Genomic DNA, 27,092 nt, shown 5'->3' with positions numbered 1-27,092 from the left:
TTATCCTACCAGAGTCCATGGTTTCTGTCACACCAGGGACAACCTACTACTTTACCTACTGTTTCCTTACTCTGCCTCTACATCACAAAGGGTCTAGAGCACCCCAAAGATGCATCACCACATCCCTTCACGTGGCAGCTGATCATCTTGAGGGTTCCTAGCTCCTTGGAGTCCCTGCTTCCTCATTCACAAGACAGAGACATTAGGACATCGTGCCCAGACAGTGAGGAATCACTGAGGAAAGGGATTTCAAAGTGCGCCAGGCATTGTGAAACATGCCCCCCACAAAGGGTTATTAACTGGCCCCAGGCCCAGACTGGCATCCCCTGCACCCACCATCAAGCCTCGAGTCAGGGTCACAGCAGGGTGACCTGTGCATGTGAGCTGGGGGCCACACTCCACGCTGGCGCTGAGGCCCAGCTAGTGTGGAACAAACTGCTCCCCTCCTTGCTTCTCACGTGACGATGATGAAGAAAAGAAAGGAAAGCCCTGCGTATCCAGCATGTCAGGTGAGGCGTGCGCTCCGAACGAAGAGGGGGAGCACAAAGGGGGTGCTCTTCCCGCACAGACAGGGCAGGGCTGTGAACAGGCCTGAGTGGGTCGAAGCCCATGCAGAACACACTGCTTGGGATTTCTGTGGCGGCTAATGGCATTTTCTCAAAACTCAAGCTTTTCTGCTCCAATTGTGAAATACTTTATCACCAACACTGATTTTCTGTAATAGGAATCTCAACTATTTGCTATTTTATGTGAATTTCCAGTCACAGCCTCTGTTCCTGGTAACCGCTCTCCTCTCAAACATCCCTAAAGGCCTGGGAGAAAGCCCCAGTTCACGCCGCCTGCACGCCACACAAGCTCCCTGACCAAGGGCACACACTGACAAGGATCAGTGATGCCTGCATGCACAAGCCCTGTGTTCCACTGTCTCCTGGGGCAGACCCCCTCTTCCTACTCGGTCAGGCCTTATACAACCCCTGCTGAATCATGTAGACAGAATCTCAAATCCCCGCCAGCCCTGAGCCCCAGGGAGGATTCCCTATAAAAGGGCAGGTCTGGGAAGAACGTTCTAGGAGACATCATCAGAGGCCACTGGGGAGAACTGACCTTGTCTGTTCGCATGATGGGGACAGATAGAAGGGAGATGTTGCAAGAGAAACCATGGACTCTACAGGATCAGGTCCAAACTCATGTCCTACTAAACCCCTCCAATTTTGAGCGAATCCCAACAGGAAAAACTGACTGGCCACTTACCCGCCTCACTCAAGAAGACCCTACCTCCTCTCTAGACCCAAAGCCAGTTCCTGAAATCAAATGGCTCCCGGGAGGGTCTTCAGAAGCCCCTGTTGGACCCCCAGAACTGAGGAGAAGAGGCCAGAGGGAATGGGTACCGCCAGACTCTGACCACACACCTCAGGAAGGCAGTGGCTAGGGGTCACAGGAAATGGAAGAAAGAGCAGGAGCACAGCAAGCAAAGCAAGGATTTTAAGAACGTTTAAAGTCACGAAACCAACCGTTTCCTATATGTGATGTTTTCATGGATGGATATTTGCGTATTATTTACAAATTGGGATGTTTGAGCAGCAGGTGCGCAACATACAGACGGAGACATGGTTTTCGCATTGTATGTTGGTTGGATGGCGTGAGTCAGCAGGTAGGTTAAGGTAAATCAAGAACAAAAACAGAAAACAAAAGAGAAAATGAGTCATCAACACAAGCAAAAACTTAAACTTTGAATACTTAACTGGAAAATTTTAGGATTTTAGTAAACTTTGCATATTCTGCTTAAAATGCATCAAATCAAAACATATTTTTGAAATCTGTAGGTTATGCAGACAGGGTGGCATTCATTTGCATTCCTGTTTGTAATGCAAATCCAAAGATGACTCACAGACACTTATTTTTTTTATTTCCAGGCAAAGAAATCAATGTCAGTTTTATGCTTGCTTGGGAACGCTCTCTACATAACCCTGGTTAAGACTATTGCTCTGTTTTGATTGTTAAGTTGGTGGTGGGAACTGACACTCATATTTTTGCCTAAGGAAAAAAAAGTACATTCACAAAGTAACATATGAAGTGACTACAGATGAAAAAATAAATAAATAAAGACACCACTAATCCACACGACGGCTTCCTTTCATCTTTTCTCCTCTAGGCAGGACAGGGTGATGGACTGAGCTCTGAGAGTGCTAGTGGTCAGGGCACAGTGGAGCTTCCAAGCCAAGTGGCTTCTCAGCCCTACCCCCAGCCCTGCTGGGCATCAGAGGCTGCTGGGAGCGGCCATGGTGGGCTTACTTGAAGTAAGACACTGGGCCACTCCGGTCACCTGCACTGCAGAAGGCCTCTGCCTTGTGTGTGGGCCTCTTCTGAGGGGGAGGCTCCCCTAGAAGGCATTGTGCTCGCTGCACGACTGGCACGCCCCACCCTTGATGCCCTCTCATCAGTCTGCCCTCTCTGGAAAGGACGCATACACATGAAGAAACCCCCAGAGCTGTGTCCTGGGAGCTCAATGTTTGGATCCCTTTATCCGGGAAACAAAGATACGTGTGTCCAAGGAGGAGGCCTGCAGGGATCAGCAGCCAGCTTGCTCCTCCCAGGCACCACAATAGTACAAACTATTTCTGGATGAGAAACACTTGGGCAAGGTCTCAACACCAACAGTTGGTGGCACATAAGAACCTCCGTTTTTGTGTTAAATGAGAACCCTTGGACTTTTGCCCAGATTATTTGGATTATTAATTTTTGAAAACCGTGAAGCATGCCACATAAACAAAAGAATATGTATAAATGTGTGTAGACGCATTTTAAAGAAAAATAATAAAAAATAAAAAGACCATATATCCTTCACCCAGCTTAAAAAAACAAGAATGTCACCATTACCTTTGAAGCCCATCCTGTCTCCCTTTCTCCTGCCTGGGCATAGTAGCTACCCTTAATTCGTGTTAATAAGTGCTTCTCTTTACTGTCTTACCACAAACTCTTAAAATGCATTTTACTTGACTGTTCTTAACCTTCGTAAAACGGGACGATACTGTGCGCAGCCTTTTTGGACTTGGACAAACTTTTAAGCCATGGTGAGCCAACCCTGTTTGTGAGAAGCACCTCTCTGGACATGGAGGTCACCCTCATACTCACAGTGTGCGTGGGCTTCCCTATGTTATTGTATCGTGACAATTGGCGCATTCTGCTGCTACTGAAAACAACACTGCCACAAACGTGTGTGACAGTGGCCCCAGGTCACCAGTCCAGATGCGCTCTGGCATATGTCCCTAAGAGAGAAGGTGCTGAGCTGCATGCATATGTTCAACTTTCTAGGGACTACCACACCTTTCCAAAGAGGTTGCCCAACAGACACCCCTGCAGTACTGTGCAGGTTCTGGATGTCCCACTTCCTTGCTAACCAGTTGGCATGGTCAGAATTCCTGTCTGACAAACCAGAGGGTGTGAAATGATATCTCAATATCATTTCACTTTACATTTCTTTGATCACAAGTAAGCTTGAGCATCTTTTCCTGTGTTTATTGGCCATTTCTGTTTCTTTTTTCTTAAAGATTTTTTATGTTTATTTATTTTTGAGAGAGAGAGAGAGGAGAGACAGAGCTTGAGCAGGAGAGGGGCAGAGAGAGAGAGGGAGACACAGAACCTAAAGCAGGCTCCAGGCTCTGAGCTGTCGGCACAGCCCAACGCAGGGCTTGAACTCTCAGACCACGAGATTGTGACATGAGCTAAAGTTGGACGCTTAACTGACTGAGCCACCCAGGTACCCCTGGTCATTTCTGTTTCTTATTAAAATACCTTCAGCTCATTTTTTAATTTGGTCACTTTTGTTTTTCTTACTGATCACAGAAAAGCCTTGCAGAGTCTGGACACTAACCTTTGCTAGTGGTTTGGAAAACTTCTCTGTCCTCCAGCTATGCCTTTGTCACTACGTGTTGGCACATCGCAGACCTCAATAGCTCATTCTTTTCTCTCCTTTACTGACCTCATTCAGTCTCATGGATCCGATACCATCTTATATGCTCATGATTCCCAATCTTACGCCACTGGCATGAATCTCTCCTCCAAACTCCAGGCCCATCTGTCCAACTACCTTTTGGACAATTCCTTTGAGAAGGCCACCAGGCAACTCAAATCTAACATGCACAAATTGCATCCTGACTGTCCACAACAAACCTGTTCCACCCACATTCTTTTCCATTCTCATTAATGACAACCCATTTTCCAAGTGCTCAGACTTTGATGTCATTCTTGCCTCAACTGTCACACCCACATTTGGTCCATCTACAGCTCTCCCGGAAAATACATCCAGAATGACAGTCTCTCGCCTTAGCCCAAACACCCAGTCCCTCTGCTGGGCTCTCTGCAGTGATGCTCATGGCACTCATCCCCACAGGGCTGATACTCAGTTGTCAGCATCTACATCTATTTTTCCTGAGAATTCTCCCCCTCCTGCCACCAGCCTTCAACCAGTGGCAGACAGCACTTGGTGAAAAATACCCCAGTCACTTGCTGGGGTAACTAAGGCTTAGAGCTCCCCATTAGGACCCACAATGCTAACTGACTTCATAGCACCTTGTATTGGATGCCTCCCTTCCCTGGCCCACTCCATCACTCCCCTGGAATTCCTGGGGATCACCTGTCTTGGGGTCCACCTGGGATAGCCCAAACGAAGACAGCCCTAAGTTGTCTAGCTGCTTCTGCTTGTGCCCTGCACTGTGTCCTCAACAGAGCAGCCAGAGGTCTGGTCTAAAAAGCCAAATCATGTCACTCCTCTTCACAAAACCCTCCAAATCCTCCTACTCACTCACAACATAAACCAAAATTTACTCCAGCTGCAAGGTCTTCCCTGCCCCCCATCTCCTCTGTCCACGCTGCTGCTGTGGCAGTGTGCCCACGTCCTCCCTTGTGAGTGCAGGCACAGGGTGGGTGCAGGGCTTGGTGTTGCTCCCCGACGTCCCCTGCTCAGCTTCCTCACAAACCCAGACATCTCTGCTTGGAAGTCATCATCTCAGTGACATCTTGTCTGGACACATAGCCATCAAAGCCTGGAACCACCCCCACCCCTGCCATGTCTCATACCCCTTCTCTGCTGTGCCTTCTCCCAGGGCCTATTGTGGTCTAAAACCCATGTCTTTCTCAATGGAACGAAATTCCAGAAGAGCAGAGATTTTCATCTTTTGTCCCTGCATTTAGAATACTTCTTAGCACATGACAGGCAGTGCATAAATATTTATAACGGATAAATGAAGGAATGTGATGCAAACAACCCCTCCCTGTTAATGGACTGTCCTTTCTTCTTTTGATAAACAGAAACTTTTTATTTTATAGAAAATTTTTTTCAGTTATGGCTGGTGCTTCGTATATTTTGCTTATGCAAACAGTCCCTATCCCAAGGTCTTAAAGATAATCTCCTGTATTTTCTTCTAAGAGTTTTAAAGTTTTCCCTGTTATATTTAAGTATTTTCATCCATTTGAAATAGATTTTTTTTTTTTTTTGTAAATGGTGTGAAGATTCAATTTCTGGTTTTCCTGATATGGATAGTCATTATACCCACATCAATTATTGAACTGTCTCCCCATTAAGTAACAGGGTCATACATCAAGTTTTCATACATGAGTGATTTTGATTCTAAACTCTTGATTCTGTCCATTGGCGTATTTACTATCCCTGTGTCAGCCCCATATTCTTAATGTTCTCGCTTTATAATAAGTCTTATCATTGATGGGAACTGTACCCCCACCCCACAGCTGCAGCAGCACCTTCTGCTTCTTACATATCTTGAGTATTTGGGTGCCTTTGTTCTCTCTGATGAGTTTTATAAGCAAGTTGTCAATTTCCAAAACAAACAAACAAAAAAAATCAGTGGTATTTTTATTGAAATTACATTGAACCTACACATCAATCTGGACAAAATTATCTCTGAGATTGACACTAATTATTTACTGTGCAATAGAACACCATCTACTTAAGTCTTCTTTACTATCTTTCACTGAGGTTTAGCACTTTTCCATACATAGACCTTGCGTATGTATGCTGTTAGGTTTACTGTCAGGACTGCTAATGCTGTAATGGCATGCAGTCAACTACTCACTCAGGTAATCTACTCAGCAACCATCCTAAACACTCTTTATCAGTGTTACATTTTTCCAGATTTCATCAATAGCTAATAATGTTATCTGGGAATAATGACAGCTTTGCCTATTCCTGTTCTAATACTTAGACATTTTATTTATTTTTCTTGTCTTATTCATTCAACAAGTCCTGGAATTCTAAGTCCTGGAATATGGCAGTGAACCAAACAGGCAAAAACCTCTGTCTTCGTGGAGCTAACATTCAATTTATTTAACTGACCAGGACCTGAAGTTCAATGTTGAAAAGAAGTAGTGCTTACAGATATCATTGCCCTTCTCTGATTTTAAAGGGAATTGTTTCCAAATTTAACCATTATATGATGTTTGCATAGGATTTTTTGGTAAATTCTCTTCATCAAGTCAGTAATTCCTAGATTACCAATAATTTCTATTATGAATACAATTTGAGTTTTACCGTACATCTTCTCTGGAGCCAAGACAGAATCACATTAACAGTGTCCTTTGATCTGTTAATGTAAATTAGACTTTCTGATGTGTCTGTATCCACATTAATGAGTGTGGATTATGATCTTCCTATATTATACTCAATTAAAAAGTTTTCGTATCAAGATTGTACTAGTCTCATACAAATAGGGAATGTTCACTCTTTTTCTATTCACTGGAAGAATTTGTTTAGGATTGGAATAATCTTTCCTTATATTTTAGGTGGAAACCTAACACATAAGACTACTATAATCAGTGGTATGAGCCATGTCAGGACATGGATCCCAAGGTAAAAGACAAATCAGTTATCACACCTCACACTTCCTACTTCTCATAGGCTTCCTTGGGTTTCAGAGATGGCATTTACCACAAAGGAAATACTGCTGTGACCTATTTATCAGGTGACACAAAGCTGCCGGCTTTGAGAGATTTCAGAGCAAGAGAGGGGTCTCTAGCAGATCCATGCTGCAGTACCAGGAGCACTATACCTTGGGCCATAAAATGCAACAGATTCCACAGTGCTGGGGTATCTGTGGTAGATAAAGACACTGTGTGGAGTCCCTGGAAAGCCTACATAGAAAAGCCAATGCAAAGACCTAGGATTCTGGAACAAGGCCATGTCATCTGCTACAGACATCACCAATGAGAGGGCTACTCCTGGATACTGGGCCCTGGGTGGAGACTGCATCTGACCATGAAACAACAGTGCCTATGGTACCAAAGCTTCTCCTTATGAGTGTATGTAGCAGGCCCGCCATCAATCCTGCATATGACAGAAGTGCTGCATCCAGGGCCGAACCCAAGCACGTCTAGAGGGCACAGTCATATGACAGGTGGCCCAGTGCCTCAGACATCTCACCTTTGCTGCAACTCTGTCTTCCTGAGCTCACCTGACCCCAGTGAATCATGGGATGATCACTATAGCCAACCTGATTTATGGAGCAGTTCGCTCAATAAATTGGTGCAGCCTCAGTAGAGTCCCACACAGAGACAACCTTAAAGGCAGTGGTGAAGCAGAGCTCTGGGTGGTGCCCTGGGTACCTCATCAGCCATGGTGTCTATGGAGAAAGAAGTTGCCTGTGGTATGGACTACAGGACCTCTGGCAAGAGCTAAAGCCTTGTCAGGACTCCAGAAAGAACAAAGTTTGGGAAAAGGCTGGATGGGCCTGGGGAATGTACGTGACGTGCAGGTCCTTGTAATACACAACCAGGTCCACCAGAGCATCCACGGCTGTAGGGGCACTAAGAACCAGCTCCTGAGATGGTTTGTCCAACCAGTAACAGCCAGCCTCCATCCTCACCAGCCCCAGTGTTTATACAGTAGATCCATGAATGAAGTGACTGTGGTGGCTGAGATGAAGGCTGTGCCTGAGCCACCCAGCTGGGCTACCTCTCAACAAAGCTGATCCAGCCATGGCCGCTGGCTGAACATCCAGCCTGCTATGAGCAGAAGTCAGCTAGGCCTTTACAGTGTACCACACTTCAGGCTGTCAATCAGTCCCTTGGTACTAAGTTGCTTACATGGGAATCCTTTCACCTGGAAACGGCAGTGATTTATCTCAAGTGGGATCACTCATATCCTGGGTGTGGGTTCGTCTTTGCTGACGGAATACCTTGGCCTACGCTAGTATCAGAGATTCATCAACATGGGATTCCACATAACATCAGCTCAGCATAAGCACAGGAGCTACAAAGGACACATGACTCAGGATCCATATCATATTCAACATCATTCAGGAGATGCTAACCTGATAAAATGTTGAAACAGACTCTTAAAGGCACAGATTAAATGCTGGCTTGGTGCTATATACCTCATGGGGTTGGGATGTTGTCCTTTAAGATGAACTGATGGCCAAGAGATGGTACTGGGTGCCCAACTGGTAAAATGCCCAGACCCAGGAAGCAAGGGGTAGAAGTCGGGGTAGCCCCTCTCAGTATCACTCCAGCTACTGAAGGCAGACTTTGTGCTCCCTCTCCCCAAGTTTAGGTATGGCAAATCTAGAGGTCCTGGCTCAAGGAGTAGGGAAAGCTTCCACTGTGGAACATGCCTTAAGAACAACAGGCAGAGCATAGTTTCCATACTGGCCAGGGTATTTGATGCTGGTTATTCTTTGTTTTATGTTTGCTTGTTTACTTTTTGAGACAGAGAGAACAGGGAAGGGGGGGGGGAGAGAGAGAGAGAGAGAGAGAGAGAGACAGAGAGAGAGAGAGAGAGAGAGAGAGAGAGAGAGAGAGAGAGAATCCCAAGCAGGCTCCACACACCGCACTGAGCCCAACTCAGGGACTGATCTCACAACTGTGAGATCATCACCTGAGCAGAAATCAAGAGTTAGACACTTACCTGACTGAGCTGCCCAGGTGCCCCATATGCTGGTTATTGAGAAGGGCAGAGCTACCAGTACATAGGGGCAGGAAGAAGTCTATCTGGACATCAGGAGGTTCACTGGGGCCTTTCTAGGTGTTTCTATGACCAGTCTTAACTATGACTGGACTACCACAGCAGCTGGAGCACAAGTATGGCAAGCAGGGACTTAGGTTACAGTGGATGACAGTGTGGGCCACCTACCAGGGCGGCAACCAGAGCAGCAGATGGCCACCATTCAGGGGACCTCAAAAGGGTCAGAGGAAGAATGAGTTAATGAACATCAACTTAACTCAGATCAACTCCAGCTGGTTACCAACCCTCTTCTTCCAGAGATGGTGACCAGCACCATCCTGAAGAATGAGTGAAGTAAACCCAGTGTGAGGTGTGTACAAGAGTTGAGCAGAGCCAGGGTGGCACAGCAGACACTTGTTACCACTGAACAGGTACCGTGTGGCCCTGTTACCATGGAATCTGACATTCCTGCACCCCCGGCAGGTGCCAGAGCCTGCTTTGCCTGCACACGGGGTATACTCAGAAGGGCCGGAGGTGTCTGACCATTAACACCTCCAGCTGTAGCCCTTAGCCGAGCACTAACAGGTACAGAGGAAGAGGTTTGCAGCTCTGAAGTGCGACCACCCCCAGTGAGGGATGAGCCCAATTCACCCCCAACTTGGCTCCAGATACATTTCTGGTCCTCCTTCTCTTACCCATCAGTTCCCCAATCCACTCTCTAATGGTTTTGCCTGGGACTACTTCCTAAGAAATGATTCGTACAAGCACCCCATCTCAGGTGATGCTCCTAGAGAATTCAACATAAGACAGAGATGAGATTTTTTTGCCATTTAATTCTAAGAGAAAGCACTGTACTCAAAGAATATTGCTTTATGATTCAGATTCTTTGAAATTTGTTGAGACAAGTTTATATTCTAGCACTTGGTCAGTTTTTACATATAATCCATGCATGTTTAACATGAATGAGATTGTCTAGTTTTATTTATACACACACGTACAAACATGTAAAACAAACCTGGTATTTTAAAATATCCTATATTCTTGTTGATTTTAGTTTATGTAATTTTGGTGCCAAATTGTTAGATTTGTTAGACACACACAGATTTAAAAGACTCTTGTCTTCCTGGTCAGTTGTTACCATGGAGCTCCCAGGTGGCTCTCAGGCCACCAAACTGGAAGACCTTTTGGGAACCACTTTCTTATCCAAGAAAAAGCATTTTTTTCAATCAGTCCTCAGTCCCCAACTCCACCTCTGGAGAGGAGACTCCTTCTTTCCAGGGGCTCCTGGGGAACTCTAGCAAGAGAAGAGGAGCTAACACTTAGGACCTGGAGGCACACTGAGGGAGCACCACCTAGAAGGAAATCACGCTGGGGCCCTCGAGGAGGGACAGGAAATGCTACTTACCGCAATCTCTGTTACTAAAATATCAGTAATACTTCCCAACACAGTGACAAAGTCAAAGACATTCCAGGCATCTCTGAAATAGTTCTAGAGAGAAAAAAGAGCAGTTACTGCTAGTGGCTGGTGAGGGTTTCTGCCAGGCAAGGAGTTGCAAGACATGGCTCCTAATCAAGAAAGGGTCAAAGGGACAGATGGGCCACCCCAGGTGGGACACCACAGCTGGGTAAGTAAACACCTGTGGGCCTGGGCAGGTGCAGACTGAGAGCTGTGAGTCCAGAGAGGAGGAATCTGGCTCCATCTGTCTCCAGGAACTGAGCCGGGGGCAGAGCTCAGGCAGCTGAGAGCATTAGAGCAGCCCCTTCCTCAGCGCCCCTACAAGGTCACATTTCCTCTGGGGGCTTGGGGGATTCCCAGCTCCATACTGTAAGTCTCTGCAGGTCTCCCTACAGATGGGGAGCCACAATGCAGACCACCAAGAGGCCAAGAGGGAGTCAAGGCACCTACCAGCACCCCAAAGGCGATGATCTTCAGCACGCATTCCATGGAGAACATGGATGTGAACACAATGTTCAGGCATTTCAACATCAGCTCGTATTCATAGGGTGCATTGTAGAACTGCACGGGGAATGAGTGCCATTGGCCATAGGTTCCACTGCCCCAAGACACCCCACCAGGGATCACCCTGACCTTCTGCCAGAGCACTGCATGCAGAGAGAACCGCATGCTTGCCCAGCACACGGACACCCCATCCTGCTCTCCCCCTGTCTCCTCCTAGGACATTCTCACCAACTCAGCCCATGCGCAACCTATGGCGCTGGCTTCCATAGGCATCCCATGCTGACCAGGACATGGTCAAATGTAACTACAGTTCTCTCACACCCAGCTGCCACCCACTGCCCCCGTACTGGGCCCGCACACCTTCATCATCAGCACCACCGTGTTGAGGGCAATCATGGCCATGATGAAGTACTCAAAGGGCGGAGACACGACAAACGTCCACGTCTTGTACTGGAACGACTGCTTGTCCTGGGGCATGTACCGTGTCAGGGGCTTGGCGCTGATGGCAAAGTCAATGCAAGCCCTCTGTGTGGAAAGAAAGGAGCACTGAGAACTTGTCTGGGGAGAACCCCACACTGTAACACCCACTGCACCCACGCCTGTCTCCTTCATCCTCACAGGCAGCCCTGACCACCCACACTCAGTCTCTCTCTGTGCTGTACTGGCTTCCAATGGTCCTGCCCATGCTGCCCATCAAGCGAGCCCAGCAGAGTGTCCACTGTACATATGCACAGGGGACAGAAGAGGGAGCCACCCACCTCGTTCTTCTCCAGGCTGCACTCAGACATCACCTTGTCCCCCTGCTCCTGGAAGGTGATGATAATCAAGGCCACAAAGATATTGACGAAGAAGAAGGGGAAGACCACAAAGTAGACCACATAGAAGATGGATAGCTCCATGCGGTACCCGGGGCTTGGGCCCTGCTCCTCGTAGGTGGCATCCACAGAGTGTTTCAGGACCCTGTGTCAAGAGCAAACACCAAGAGTCAGGGGGACCCCTGAGTACAGACCCATGGGGAAGTCAAGACCTGTATCACAGGTGAGGCTTCCATACCTGAGCCCAGACATGGCAAGAGAAAAGGAGGCTCAACATGGCAGGCCAAAGCCTGTCCCACCCCACCCCCCAGGACTGCAACCTCCTGGAGGTGGGCTACCTTACTGATGGGGTTTGTACTCAGGACTGTTGGAGAGCCACCAAGGGGAGGTCTCCAGTGCCTAATGTCCTAACCCCAGGAGAGGTGGAGGCCCAGGAGTTGTGCCCTGCCCTGCTCACTCCCGGCTCACGCCTGCTCATGCCCAGCTCACCAGCTCATACCCAGCCTCACCTGCCTTTGGAAAGCCCTGGGCCACCTGTCAGAGCATTGATCCCACCTTCTGAGTGGTGGTCCTCCCTGTTATCCAGTGTGGCAACTGAACACATACATCCTTCTGTCTACCCTTAACTGAGGCCAGAGGAGTAGCACAGGGAGATGCTGAATAGCCCATTCACTTCTGACCTTCAGCTACTCAAAAAGGACTTTCAGGAAATCACTATGCTGTGTGCTTTGGTTTAATCTCCTCCTCTTCCCAGGCCACCCCACTCCTGGAAGGCAGAGCTATGTCTTACCTGGTAGATACAAGAGCCTATGGAGTATTCACTGAGTGACTAAAACACAAACAGATGCAGAGTATGGGACTCCCTGTCCGAGTCGCCCCTCTACTCTAGCCTGATCAAACACAATGAACCATATGAACACTCACATGGGCCACCCTTCTCCCGTGGACACTGTGAACAGTGTCAGCAGAGCCCAGAGCACGTTGTCATAGTGAAAATCGTATTTCTTCCACTGCCGTGGTTGAGCTTCCACTTCCTCCTTCTCATAATCCAAATACTGACCCCTGGAGATGAGAATGCAGAGGAGGTTAGAGGATAAAGACAAAGGATCCAAATAAACCCTTTTGTCTATGGCCAACTGATTTTTGAAAGGGCTGCCCACCCAATGGAGGGAAACACCATCAACAGATGGTGCTGGGACAACTGGGTATCCACTTGCAAAAGAAGGAAGTTGGACCCCTACCTCACTCCATGTCCAAAATCCAACTCAAAAAGGATCAAAGACCTAAAGGTAAGAGCTAACGCTAGAAAACTGTTAGAAGAAAACACAAGGGGTTGTAAGATTTGGGAAGGGATTGCTAGATATGATACCAAAATTAGGAGCAATAAAAGAAAAAAGTAGATAAATTGGACCTCATCAAAATGTAAAGCTTTTGTGCTTGAAAGACATCATCAACACACAGAATGGGACCAAATATTTGAAAATCCTCTCTCTGACAGGACCTGAATCTAGAATATATAAAGAACTATTATAATCAATTACAAAAAAAGACAAATAACCCAATTAAAAAATGGATAAAGATCTGAATAGACATTTCTCCGAAGGAGATATACAAATGGCCAATAAGCACATGAAAAGATGTTCAACATGATGAGTCATCAGGGAAATGCAAATGAAAACTGAATTGAGATATCACTTTATACCCACTAGGATGGCTATAATTAAATTTTTAAAAAGGAAAATAACAAGTGTTGGCAAGGATATGGAGAAATCAGAACTCTCCCACACTGCTGGTAGGAATATAAAATGGGTCAGTCATACTGGAAGTCTGTCAGTCCCTGAAACTGGTAAACAGATTTACCACATGACCTATCAATTCCACTGCTAAGTATACACTCAAAAGAAATGAGAGGCGCCTGGGTGGCTCAGTCAGTTGAGTGGCAGACGTCGTCTCAGGTCATGATCTCATGGTTTGTGGGTTCGAGCCCCGCATCGGGCTCTATGCTGACAGCTCAGAGCCTGGAGCCTGCTTTGGATTCTGTGTCTCCCTCTCTCTCTGCTCCTCCCCTGCTCACGCTGTGTGTGTGTGTCTCTCTCTCAAAAATAAATAAACGTTAAAAGATAAATAAATAAAACATCTGTCCACACAAAAACTTTGTACACATGTTCACAGAAGCATTAATGACAATAGCCAAAAGATGGAAACACCCAAATGTCCATCAACAGATGAATGAATAAATAAAATGTGGCATATCTATCTGCAGAGCAGAATCAGATCCAACCACAAGAGGGAGTGAAGTTCTGACACACACTACAGCACGGGTGACCTCAAAAACATGATGGTAAAGGAAAGAGATGAGACACCAAAGACCACATATTTATGATTCCATTTACATGAAACATCCAGAACACGGAAAACTAAAGAGGAAAAAAATAGATCCATGGTTGCTTAGGGTTGGAGATGGGGAGCTAGTGGGTAGTAAAGGGTACGGGGTTTTTTGTGTTGTTTTTTTTTTTTTAACCTATGAAAGTGTTCTAAAATTGACTATGGTGGTGGTTGCAAACATCTGTGAATATACTAAAAGTCACTGAGTTGTTCACTTTCAATGGATGATTTGTAAGAATTGTTATCTCAGTAAAAACAAAGGATATCACTGAATGCGGAAAGGATGGTCTTTTCAGGTAAATGGTGCTGGGTCAACTGGATATCCATCTACAGAAAAATTTATTTTTATCCATACCTCACCTAACACACAAAGTCAACTCCAGATAGATCACAGATCTCCATGTCAAACACGAAACTAAAACTTTTAGAGGAAAACATAACAGGACATTTCCCTGACCTTTGTATAGATTTTCTGAAAAGGATACAAAGAGTACCAAACATAAGAGAGATAAATTGGACTATATTACAATCAAGACGTTGTGTTAGTTTTTATTTTTATTTTACTTTTTAATTTTCAAATGTTTATTTCTTTTGAGAGAGAGAGCACGCATGCATGCACACACATGTGTGAGTGGGGCAGGGGCAGAGAGAGAGGGAGAGAGAATCCCAGGCAGGCTCTGCACTGTCAGCGTACAGCCTGAGGGCTGTACAGCATACAGCAGGGCGCGACCCCACGAACCGTGAGATCATGACCTGAGCCGAAATCAAATCGGACACTTAACTAACTGAGCCACCCAGGCGTCCCTAAGACCTTGAAGACATAATCCATAGATCTGGCAATGGATGCCTATGCAGGACTTCACAAAATTCCTACAAATCAATCAGAAAGTGAAAGACATCCATAGGGGAAAACAGGCAAGGGCTTGCATAGACCCTTTCCAAGGATACTGGAGTGGTCAATCACCTGGTGAGGCACCCAGCCCAAATTAAACCACAGAGAAATGCCACCAGCCCAACATGAGAAAGGCTACAGATCCAAACATGCAACACACCAAGAACCCCCTGGTGCACAGTACTGGAGCTCTCAGCCATGTGGCAGGAGTGCGATTTTACACACCTATTTGGCAGCACCGGCAGAAGCTGAACACAAGCACAGTGCACGACCCTGCAATCTCACTCCCAGGTGTGCACACCTCCTAGAACTGCATGTGTGTGCTTCCCAGCAGACACATACTGGGACAATCACAACAGCACTGCTCACAAGAGCCTCAGACTGGAAACACCCCCCATGCCCATCAGTCACAGAGTGGGTAAATTCGTGGTGGTGTATTTACACGAGAGAATATTACATGAACAGAGGCAGCTGGGGCCATTGCCTGTGGCTGGAGAAGCAGCCACCCACACCACCTTGCTCAGCACCTGCACCAGCACCCGCCTCCATTTCCCCTAGTTCCTCCCTGAGGGCATCTCTCCTGTTTGCTCTGGAGTGGGGCCGGGTCCAGAGAGGCCTGAGGCCTCGCAGTGATGGTGAAAGCAGCTCCAGGCATAGGGCAGCCCCTCTGATCCTAGAGTCTAGCCCAGGGCTCCAAGATTTGCAGAGCCCTCAAGCAACACCCCAGTAAGCCCCCCCCACCATGTGCTCCCTGATGTCTATGGGCAGGAAGAGCATGTCCCTCAGAAGTGCCTGGTCCCCAGCTCTGCTGAGGAAAATGAGCCAGAAGTCCCAGTGTGACCCTGGGGACAGAGGCACACCCCCAGCTCTCTGGTGGACCACAAGCAGGCTCCTCCCAGAGCCCTCACTGGGCTCCCCACTCCCAGCCCTGCCTGACTTACCGGCAGTCCCTCTCCAGCCCCTTGGACTCATCCGTGCAGTAGAAAAACTTCCCTTTGAAGAGCTGCACCGCAATGACAGCAAATATGAACATGAAGAGCATATAGACAACCAGGATGTTAAGGACGTTCTTCAGGGAGTTCACCACACAGTCAAACACGGCCTGGAGGGGAAGAGAGCTCAACTCAGAACCTCCGGGCCTCCCCGTCCCCGAGGACCGTCGAGGCCATAATCATGGAGGGAACTGCTGCCCACTGACTTAACACAGGAAGCTGCCTGCCACCGCCTCTCCCAGGACGGGATGGGCGGGCAGGAGGTGCTAGAGGAGGTGGCCTGGGCAGACGGGCTGGACCCTGACGGGAAGCTGGTGGTGGAAGCCTGGGTCAGGCTACGTAAATGAGGACAACCTGGAGCCCAGGCCAGCGTGTGCCAGGGGTGGCTGACAGGGAGGGAAAGGAGTGTGGACGGGGATACGGCCAGACCCTGCTCCTGCACCCCGGCCTGCCAGTGGGTCACACTTTGCCCACGGGTGGGAGCCAAAATGGGGCAGAGAGGCAACAACGCTGTGGCCAGCTCCAAGACAGAGACTTCTGGCGTGTTTTGGTATGGCCCAGAGGTGACTCTGTCATCTGTTACTGCCACCGCCAGAGCTTTTTCTCAGATTCTTCCCCACCCAGAAGCTCGGCTTTCCCTGAATGCCCAGTACTGCTGACCCTGGCCCTGCTCCCTATTTCTCAGAGCTGAGGAGACTCCCCCCATCCTGCTCCAGCTGTGCAAAAAGGCAGACCCACAACCATCCCTCAAGACACTGCCTGGCACAGTCCAGACACCAGCAGCTGCCTCAGCAAATGCAGCCACTGCCCACTTCCATGGTGTCCATGACACGCCTGACCCCCCAGGCCGGGTCCAGGTCCCTGCTTGACACAGAGGGCCTTTGGCCGCCTTCAAGCCACCCCCCGCCCCAGTCCACCCCTTCACAAGCAAACTGCCTTCCGCAACCCCCACACTGCTTCAGGCCTGCAAGGGTTACATCCGCACGCTGCTTACAACACTGTACTACACAGTTTTGTGGCATTAAATGAGTTTAAGCATCCAAAGCATTCTTCACAGTGAGGAAGAAGCTCAGTGACTATCATACTTTAACACAACTCCCCAGATGTTCGGGTCCATACTCTTTCCTTTATCCGGAACCTCAGCCACACCCATCCTCAGGGCCAAGCCCAGTAACCAGTTCTCAAGAGCCCCTACCTCCCTGCATGTCCCCCGGGACCCTCCGCTTCTCTCGGCAGCCCCTTCTTCCCTGTACCGTGTCTGCTGCCGGCTTGAGGAAGAAGAGCCTTACAGAACACTACTGACACTAAGCGTTCCTTGCGGGCGAGTCGCGGAACTGAGAGAGCCTGACCCGCTCACACAACGCACCATCTGAGAACACAAGTAGGGGCCCTCCCTCAGCGCTCTCATCCCACCCCACGTGGAAGCTGCAGCCAGACAGGGTTACTTCTACATGCACACGTGCACTCACACATTCATGTGCACACCACACACATGCGTGTGCATACCCACATGCAGTGCAACCTTGTACACACAACACACACATGCACTCACATCTATGCACCCACGTGCACACACTCACAAGCGTAACTATATGTACATATGTGCACAATACCCACACACGTACGTTTAGACCTACACTCACATGTACGTGCACATCCACACACACGTGTATACACAGCTCTGCACACTCCTCAAGCCCCAAACCCACACTCTCACCTTAAGCTTAGGCAGCCGTTTTATGGTCTTGAGGGGCCGCAGGACACGCAGGACTCTCAGGGACTTGATGGTGTTGATGTCTTTCCCTTTGGATCCTCTAGAAGGGAGAAGCCACACATGCAGACAGGCAGGATGCACACTCATGCTCAGATTCCACAAAGCCTACTGGGGTCTGGGTTAGGCTCTCCTGAGCATTTTGCCTTAGGCCCCAGGGCAAACACTCAGGAACAGCGAGGCCTCTGCATCTCCTCCTACAGGTTGCATGGCAAAGCCCTCATCTGAGCAGATGAGGGCCAGGGCTGGGTCAGCAGTACCTGGTGTAAGGGAATGCTGGGTTTCCAGCAGGAAAGAAGCCGTTCTCCCATACCACGTCGGCCACTTCTACCCCAGCACTCCCCTAAACCAGCTTCCTCTGGCCACCATGCTAAGACCGGCAATGGAAATAAAGAGGACAGAAGGGGGCTGGCCCCAGGACTGCAGACCTAGCCTGGGCCAGCCCATGGAAACCTACAAGCCATTAGTGCGAGAGCCTTCTGGAAGAGCTGGTTTCTCTTGCTTTCCAGCCCTGGTATAGGGAGGTAGGGAGGAACATGTCTGGATCTCCCTGACTGTACTCGCTCAGCTGCCCCCACACTCCTCCAGATGAGGTAAAACTGACAGAAAGGGGAGAGGGGAGGGAGGACAGGCGTGCTGGGAGGGGAGGAGGGGAGTAAAGTAAGAAAAAGAAAACGTTAGATGAATACAAAGGTGATACAAGGGACAATGCAATGCAAGGGGTGGACAAAGAAAGAAAGAAATACTAAAGGGAAGAGAAAGAAACAGAGAGGGAGGGAGGGAGAAAAAGCCACAGAGAGAAAGAGAGCAGCAGACAGAACCTGTGAGTCCTGATCAGGAAGCCCTCACAGGAAGCCAGAGCAGACCCAGGTGGCTCTCTCAGGCTGCCAGGGCCCCAGGAAATGTCAGACTCCAGGGGCTGGCCCTCCTACCAATCGAAAGCCAGGGCTGGTGGGCAGGGTGGGGGTAGCGTCCCAAGTGGCCTTCACAGACTTCCTAAGGAAGCGATTCTTAGAAGCAAGGCCACACTCCATGCTCAGCAGTGGTTGAGGACTCAGGGCCGGGGGCCCTATTCCATCCTGTTCAGAGGCCACTTCTCTCCAAGCTCCCAAGGCGCCTGCACATGAAGAGAGGGGGCAGGGCCACCAGTGGTCTTCTCTGGACTCCAGCCAAGCTCTAGGGGAAGTGAACTACGAGGCCCAGGCAGGATCTGTGGGTTGAGGAGAGCTGGAGAGCCCCAGCCCCCTATATCTCTCAAGACCCAGCTAGGGCCTACAGTCCAGAACCAGATCAAACTCTCTCTGAAACACCAAGCTTCCAGATGGGAAAAACCCAGCCTCCAGACCACCACGTCGGGTGTTTCTATACCCTAGCGTTCCTGACACCCAATCCCAAACGAGGTTCCTCCAGCAGCCCTGCTAAGACCAGCACAGAGAGAACAAGAGGCAGGGTGGGTGGGTGGACACCTGAGGGAGGCAGAAGGGAGGGACACCTGCTTTGGTTTTCTGGGGGGAGGGCTCTCTGCAGGGGCGGCCCTCGGGTGTTCTGTGTTCTGTTTCTCTCCTGCCCGCTCAGAGCCTTTGTCTTGCTGAGGCCACCAAGCTGGATTGTACCCCTTCCCCTGTGTCACTCCCAAGCCCCTCACTGACACTTTATATACAAAGAAAGCCGGCTAAGACCCCCACAGAGGCAGTTGTGGAGAACAGAGAGGAAAGAAAGCCCTGTTTCTGGAGAAGAGATGTGGGAAGGGATTTCAGGATGCCCGACATCCTGGCAGCCATGGTTGCAGCGGCTCCCCCCTGAGCCCTCACTGCCCTCAGGGCCCATGTCCCCACCCTCCAGCACTCACTTGGGGCACCTCCCCACCAAGGACTGGCCATGCCAAGCCCCAGTCCCAGCCCCAGCCCCAGCTTCCAGCCCAGCCCCTGGAGGTGAGGCAGGAACATGTGGCATGGGGACATGGCTCCTGGCAGCATGCATCCTGGACGGTGGAGGAGGATGAGCAGAGGTGAGGCATGGTGGTGAACCGGCCCACCAGGGGCCATGCTGTGCTATGATGTGGGGCAGTACGGGGCAGAGGGAAGGCATTACCCCATGAAGCTCCTACCGAGAGTCCAGCAAGAAGAGACAAAGAGAAGAGAGTCAGTGAGGAGGCCTCGCCCTCCCCAAGGGCTCAGAGAAGATGAAGACACCATCCCTCGGTGTCTGCATCACTGGGGGTCTTCCTAATCTCTGGATCTCCTCCACAGGTCCACCCAAGCCCCCCATACCTATCCCATGCCCGTCACCATGCAGGATCTGAGCCAATCCAGGCCCAGCCACAACAGGGCTGAGTGTTGCCTGCTATGGAGTCAGAGAAAATGGTCTAACGCTCCAACGGGGGAAGACACCCACCAGCACCACCGCCCAGCTCTGGCTGAACAAGTGGTGCAGCTAAGGTCAGGGCAGGTAGTTGCTCTGAAGGACCCGACAGGCAGGCACCGAATAACCCAGAGGACTGCCTGCACAATCTCAGAACCACAAGCTGTGGTAGGTCCAAGTAGGCCTTGAGATCTTCTTAACCCCACACAAGCCCAGCCCCAAGTAGACAGGAGCTACAGACAGCCCGCGCAGGCCAATGGGGCCCCTCCTTCCCTTATTCCCATACTCATTACAGCTCTGGGGACTGCAGCCCAGCCAGACCCAGAGGAGACACAGTACTTACGAGAAGGCAAATGCCACCAAGGCCCCACTGACCACGATGAAGTCCAGAATATTCCACAGGTCCCGGAAGTAGGCCCCAGGGTGCAGCAGCAGTCCCAAATCAATCATCTTCAGAGGAGAAACACGTATTAGGTGTACAATCTTTCAGGAAGAAAACCAGGGCCAGGCCGCAGAGTCATGGATTTGAGGAAAAGATGCTACTCAGGTCACACCCTCTGAGGCCCTCAGGGGGCCTTTCAACCTCAGTGCCATTGACCCAAATATCCCTCATTGGTAATGACTGGCTGAGATCTTCCCTGGGCCCCCTATCCCCTTGGAGCCTAAAAATGAGACGCCTTCCCCCATCACTGGGCTGCAGGAATACACAGCCCCAGGGAGCTCATGCCCCAACCCAGACCCTCAGAGGGTCAGCTCTCTGCAGCAGGAGAAAGGGCTTTGGGGGTTCACACGGACCTGGTGCTGCCACTCCTAAAGCTGTGATTTCCAGCAAGCACCTTAATATCTCTAAACCTCAGCTTCCGTGTCTATAAAATGGGATGACAAAAAAAAATGCTTCTCCCCCACCAGGAGTTTATAAGAGGAAATGAAGAAGCAGGCGTGATATGCAGATGCACACACACAGAAGTACCCAAGTCACAGGCACACCCGAAGCTGCACTGTAGTCAAAGACTGCACGCGTGTGTGTGTGCATGCAACACAGCTGAACACAGTGTGCGCAAACACATGCACCACCACCTGTCAGACACCGAAAAGGGAGCAGTGCCTGCCAATACTGAGAGACAGAAGCAATCACAATGAAATGGTCAGTCCTTAATCGAACATCAAACACTTGAGCTCTTTTATTTCATTCATTTGTTCATTTTTTGAGAGACAACATGCGCATGCTCAGGCAAGCAGGGCAGGAGCACAGGAAGAGGGAGAGAGAATCTTATGGATGGAGACGTGGGGCTCCATCTCATGACCATGAGATCATGACCTGAACTGAATCGTGTGTCGGATGCTTAACGGACTGAGCCACCCAGACGCCCCTGGAATTCTTTTACACAAGTCTTCGGCACCCACTCACCATGATGTTTGGGTGTTCAGGCCTCCACCCTCTCCCCAAGCTCCCCTTCTTCCCAGGCTGATGTCATGGGCCCTCCTCCTCTATCATGAGACAACCCCGAGGGTGGGGCTGAGCCCATACCTGCACATTCACGGAAGCCTGTAGCCCTTGCTTAGCATTGAGGTAGACACAGGCATGATGCTGGTGAGCTCTCCCCAAACTGGGATAACGCTGTGGTGAATCTTTCATGAACTGGCCTCTGCCTTCCACAACACCCATCACCACACACCTGTGCATGCACTCTCTCACTGAGCACGCACCCAGGGCACACCCACCACAAGCCCTCAAACAGCAGCTGCAGGGGCCCTGTGGCATCTCAGTCATGAGGGAGGATGAGCAAAGCCCTGGGGCCACCAGGGCAACTACATATCTCACCTTTATCACCATCTCGAAGGTAAAGACGCCTGTGAAAATGTAGTCCATGTACTTCAGAGCCTGGAACCAACAGGAAGGTTATTGTCAAAGGCCAGGCTGAAAGCTTGAGCCAAGACTGTTTCAGTGGGAACACGTTTTTCCTCCAGGCCTCTGAGCAGACAACTCCTTGCCCAGGGGTCCTGCGGGCCACTGTCGTGGGTGGAGCCCCCTTTGGCAGCGGCACTGGCCCTGGGCATTTCCTCACTATTCCTGTCTATAACTTGGGGCTGGGCCAGGAGGTGCCCCCAGACCCTCACCCCACACCCCTAGAGGGAGCAGACAGGACCCTGACACCTCCCAGCCCCTCCACAGCCTGAATGAGGTGCTCACGTTGTTCCTGGGCGAGTCTGTCCGCACAGGATCCTCGGCTGCCAGGGCAATGCTGCTCAGGGCGATGACCACAAGAATGACCATCTCAAAGTACCGCATGGTCACGATGTAATGGCAGAAGCGGCGGAGCCTGTGGGGCAAAGCACAAATCGCCAGAGGCCCACAGACGGGCCCGGCTGGCCACCCCCCCCCCCCCCGCCCCCTGCACCAGAGCACGTACTTGGTCTCTCCCTGAAAGAAGGTGTTACACCAGAACGAGCTCTACTAAGTATCTCTGTGTTGGGAGACAGCAGCCAGGTGACTGATGGTGACTCAGACTCTCGAGAGGGTGTCCCAGGAAGAGCGGTAGGAAGGCAGGGGCCAGCCAACTACAGCTCACAAGCCCCGTTTGTGTCCATAAAGTTCTATGAGAGCACAGCCACGCCTACGCGTTTACCTCTATGTGTGGACAGCCGTGCCCTGTACAGATTTACAGGCCTAGTGTACATGGCGTCGAGGGGCTGCTCAGAGAGGAGGCTGAGGACCAGCACTCCTGTGGAGAGTAGGCCTCTCTGGAGAGCCCAGGAAGCTCCTCTAGGTCCATATTGGTCCATGCTTGTCTGAGTCCCCAGAGCTGCGTGTGCACACCTGTACTTCAGTCCCCTGTCCACCTTCAGCACTAGTCAGCATCACTGACCACTATTCTGCTGTGTGGAGGCACATGCCAGACAGCAGAGTGCGGTGGTGAACAAGGGCACCACAGAACAGTGTAGACATAACCTAAAGGGAGACTCTCAGATGCTGACAGGTGCTAGAACACAGCAGCAGATGGTGACCCGGGAGGTCTGGGAAGACCTCTAAGAGGGCAGTGAAGGTGACAAGGAGGAGAAGTCACAGAACCACTGTACGGGGCAGACGTGTGTCCCACCTCTGGGTCCTACCCCTCCCTCCTGCCACCACTTCCCTATGCCCAGGGCCTGAGGTCTGAGAGGACCTCCCACACCCACCCACTTCTCTCCAGCCACACCCACCCACTTCTCTCTGCCTTGAAGGGCCCTACTATGCTCTTCTCCTCCTCACCACGACCACTGCCACACTCCACCCCCACACCCACCAGAGCCGCCCTACCCATGTCCATGCCTCCTTCTGTACGGACACACCTGTCCTCCCAGCTCCAGGATACTCCGTCTCTGCCTCTTTCCTTCTGCATCTCAGGACCGAGTATCCACCTTGACCTCCATCCCTAGCGTCTGCTCCTGAGCCCACCTGGCCCTGAGACGTCCGCCGGCCGCCCCGGCTCTGCAGGGTCTGCACTCACCTGCCCAGCTTGGTGGGGCCCCGGCCATGAGGCAGAAACTCTGGGTGTCATCCCTCCCATCTCCTTCCCTTTCCACATCTAGTTTATCATCAAGTTCCATAGATTCTGTCTCCAAAGTTTCTCCCCAAGCATTTCACTCCCAAACCTCCCCTTATGACATCAGATCTCCTCCGTCTCTTCCTGAAAACCCTGGCCACCCTACTAAGGGCCGTCCAAGGACTCTGCTGACATGCTGCCTGTGTTGCTGTTGACCGCCAGCTGCCTACAACCTTTCCGTGCTCCTCGGTGCTCTGAGCGCAGATCACGGCCTCTCCATAGGACTCTGGTCTCTGTGCTTTTCCACTCAGTTCTGTCTTCAGCTGTTCTGCACCTGACACCCTCACTTCTGGACCACTGTGATCTTTCTTCTCTCCACAAGGAATGTTTGTTCATCTCTCTTCACCTTAGCTCTCATCCACCCTCAGGATTCAACGGAGATCCCTTGCCTCCTCCAGGAAGGCTCCCCAACCTTCCCCAGCTGCTCCCAGATGTTGCCTGCTCCCTCCCGCACCGCACGGCAGTGCTCACAGGCAGGTCCACACTCCCTAACAGAGCAGAGGAAGCTCCCAGGAAATGTGTGTTGAGTGAAGGCGTGGAGAGAGGAAGAAAGGATGGACAATGGAGGCTGGATGGAGAGACTGCAGGCTGGAGGGATGGGGACAGAGGATAAAGCCCGACTCAACCAGATCTGGCTGCCTTCTGGCCTCCCTGCTCCAACACACTGGCCTTCAAGTGCTTCCACTTTCACTCTGTCTGTCGCCTCTGCCAGGGATGGTCTCCCTCCCCCTCCTCACCATTCTCACCTCCCAGTGAGACCCAACATGACATTCCCACCTTCACTTAGCTTATTCAGGACAGGGATCCTTGTTTGTTCTGCTCATTACCATGTATTCCCAGCACCTAGAATGCTGTTAGTACAAAAGTACTGGTTGACCTAATGCAGCTAGTTGGGCTGATGAGTGGATGAGAAATGCTGCTGACTTCGTGATAAACAGAGAGGCGAGAAACGGGCAGACCTGTGAGTGAATGTGGTGTGCACACACACGCATGTGTGGACGGTGGGCGTGATGGAAAGGTGGACAAATGGAAGCGCACGTACACGATGGACAAGAATTGGGTGCACGTGCGCAGCAACAAACGCTCGCTGCAGCAGGGGTTTAACAGCAAGGCTCTGGGACTGACTGACTGACTGGGTTCAAACCCCAGCTCTACCATTTGGGCTGACTGGCCATGTGTCTGTGGACAAGCCATGGACCTTTTCTGTGGCTACCTGTTCTCCCCTGTAGGGTGAGGTAACAGAAGTGTGTCCCTGTGGATTGCCATGATGCTCAGAACATTAGAACATGTAAAGTGCACAGAATCAGTGCCTGCCAGGTCACGTCAGCACACCCTGCTACTGTGCACTTGGATCATGGCCACGGGCATGGGACAGGCACACAGCATGGGCAGGTGAAGGAGACTCACAGGTTGGTGGGGCTTAAGCAGAACATGGAGCTGTACGGGACGATAGGTCGGGGGCCACTCCTCATCACGTCATCGGCTTCTGCCTCCTTCTTCCCTTCAGCTTGGCTTTCCAGGTCCACATTACCACCTACAAGGACACAGGGCCGCCAAGTTAGACGTGTGGTACGTGTGAAGCCCACATCACAGAGGTCTCACCCGGGCAACAGATGCTGTCCCATCACCAACCACACAGGTCTTCAGGAACCCAGCCAGGGAAGGGCGTGTGGCTAAGAACACAGCTTCACCTGAGACTCCCTCCGATCACAGTCAGATCACGACTGAGGACTGAGACAGCACTGGAGACCTCACTTCTCAGCTGTAGCAGGGAGTTGTATGGGTACCGGGAGCAGCACCAAGCACTGTGCCCTTGGCTGTGGACACCTCTGCCTCCACTGGGGGCCATTGGTCTAGATGTCCTACGAACACCAAAGTCCATCCCGGCCCCAGAGACCAGGGCCGGTAGGCTCGCCTCCCTGGTTCTGAGCTCAGTGCCTCCGTGAGGAAAGGTGAGAATGCCCCACTGCTTCTGCAGGGGTCTTGGGCCAGCAGGACAGGGAGGAGCCCTGGACATGGATGCCCTCCTGAACATGGTGGTCCAGCCAGACCCTGCCAGGGATTCTCCCCCTCAGAACCCCGGCAAATGTCCACAGAGCCAGGACAGTGACCCAGGGAGGACTTCAGCGCAGCCCACATCTCGCATGGGCTCTGCTCCTCACTTCTCACACCCCTGTCTCTCAGCCCCACCAATCAAACTACCCGGGGCTAAAATGGCCATGACCTTGTTCTTGTTAAGTTGATTTTATTGTCTGTGCAGTGTTTTTCTCACAGTGACATTTCTCACAGCAACTGTTAGCTATCCTGAAGTATGTCTCTGTTCTCGTGGGTAACAGAGTTCCTGAGACCCCCGGGGGAGGGCAGCGCAGTGGCCTGGAGCCAGTGCCTACTGGCGTACCTCAGTTTTACTTCTTACGAGACGCATAAAAGCAGAGGTTGTTAAAGGGTAGCAAAAATACGGGTGGTTATCCCCAGAGCCTGACTAGTCCTGCAGAGGACAGCTGGGCCAGATGTGGAAGAGCCCAGGCAGCAGCGGTCCATCCACCAAACTCCCTGCTGACGGCATAATTATATGATCTTCTCAGAAAGCAGTTTGGCAATACAGTCCTAACAAATTCTGTTTACTGATTTAATCTGTAAGACATTATCTTCCAAGGAAATCAAGCATGTTCTGTATTCACAAAGGTGTCTGTTGTTAAGTTCTTCTACAACCACAAAAGAAATAATAAAACGTACAGCCAGAGGAGAAAGACTAAGTATCTGAATCATTACACTAGAGATATTAAAAATGTCTACAAATAGTTTCCATAACAAAAGAAGCTTAGGATATCATAAGCTAAAAAAAAAAAAAAAGGCTACTCAACATGGATGGAACTGGAGAGTGTTATGCTAAGTGAGGTAAGTCAGGCAGAGACAGACAGATACCATATGTTTTCACTCCTATGTGGATCCTGAGAAACTTAACAGAAGACCATGGGGGGAGGGGAAGGAAAGAAAAAAAAAAAGTTAGGGAGAGAGCCAAAACATAAGAGATTCTTAAAAACTGAGAACAAACTGAGGGTTGATGGGGGGTGGGAGGGAGGGGAGGGTGGGTGAGGGGTATTGAGGAGGCCACCTGTTGGGATGAGCACTGGGTGCTGTATGGAAACCAATTTGACAATAAATTCCATATTTAAAAAAAAAAGGCTACATATTTGTATATCCCAGATGTACTCAACTCCAAAAAAATAATGTATATGGAAAGAGAAATAACACCAAAATAATAATAATAATAATAATAATAATAATAATAATAATGGTGATCTCTGAATGGTGATAGGAATTTTAATTCTCTTCACTATACTTTTAACAATTAAAAAATTTTTCCATGATGTGCATAGAT

At 50.2% G+C, this 27,092-nt stretch overlaps 1 protein-coding gene across 1 annotated transcript in view; it reads right to left on the bottom strand.

Moving 5' to 3' along the window:
• Window positions 1-27,092, bottom strand: part of CACNA1B (calcium voltage-gated channel subunit alpha1 B) — a 189,012-nt gene that overhangs the window by 34,079 nt on the left and 127,841 nt on the right. The window contains exons 21-32 of the mRNA XM_042912141.1: window positions 25,118-25,244; window positions 22,318-22,447; window positions 21,949-22,008; window positions 20,470-20,576; window positions 17,712-17,808; window positions 15,944-16,104; window positions 12,650-12,787; window positions 11,669-11,870; window positions 11,271-11,435; window positions 10,857-10,967; window positions 10,356-10,439; window positions 1,512-1,517 (exon numbers count right to left, since the gene is read on the bottom strand). Coding sequence (XP_042768075.1) covers window positions 1,512-1,517; window positions 10,356-10,439; window positions 10,857-10,967; window positions 11,271-11,435; window positions 11,669-11,870; window positions 12,650-12,787; window positions 15,944-16,104; window positions 17,712-17,808; window positions 20,470-20,576; window positions 21,949-22,008; window positions 22,318-22,447; window positions 25,118-25,244 — 1,388 coding nt within the window. The remainder of the gene's footprint in view (window positions 1-1,511; window positions 1,518-10,355; window positions 10,440-10,856; window positions 10,968-11,270; window positions 11,436-11,668; window positions 11,871-12,649; window positions 12,788-15,943; window positions 16,105-17,711; window positions 17,809-20,469; window positions 20,577-21,948; window positions 22,009-22,317; window positions 22,448-25,117; window positions 25,245-27,092) is intronic.

The sequence above is a fragment of the Panthera leo genome, chromosome D4 (assembly GCF_018350215.1).
Source record: "Panthera leo isolate Ple1 chromosome D4, P.leo_Ple1_pat1.1, whole genome shotgun sequence".
Taxonomy (NCBI): domain Eukaryota; kingdom Metazoa; phylum Chordata; class Mammalia; order Carnivora; family Felidae; genus Panthera; species Panthera leo.
Note: the sequence above shows the minus strand (reverse complement) of the source record. Positions and strands in the feature narration are given on the sequence as shown.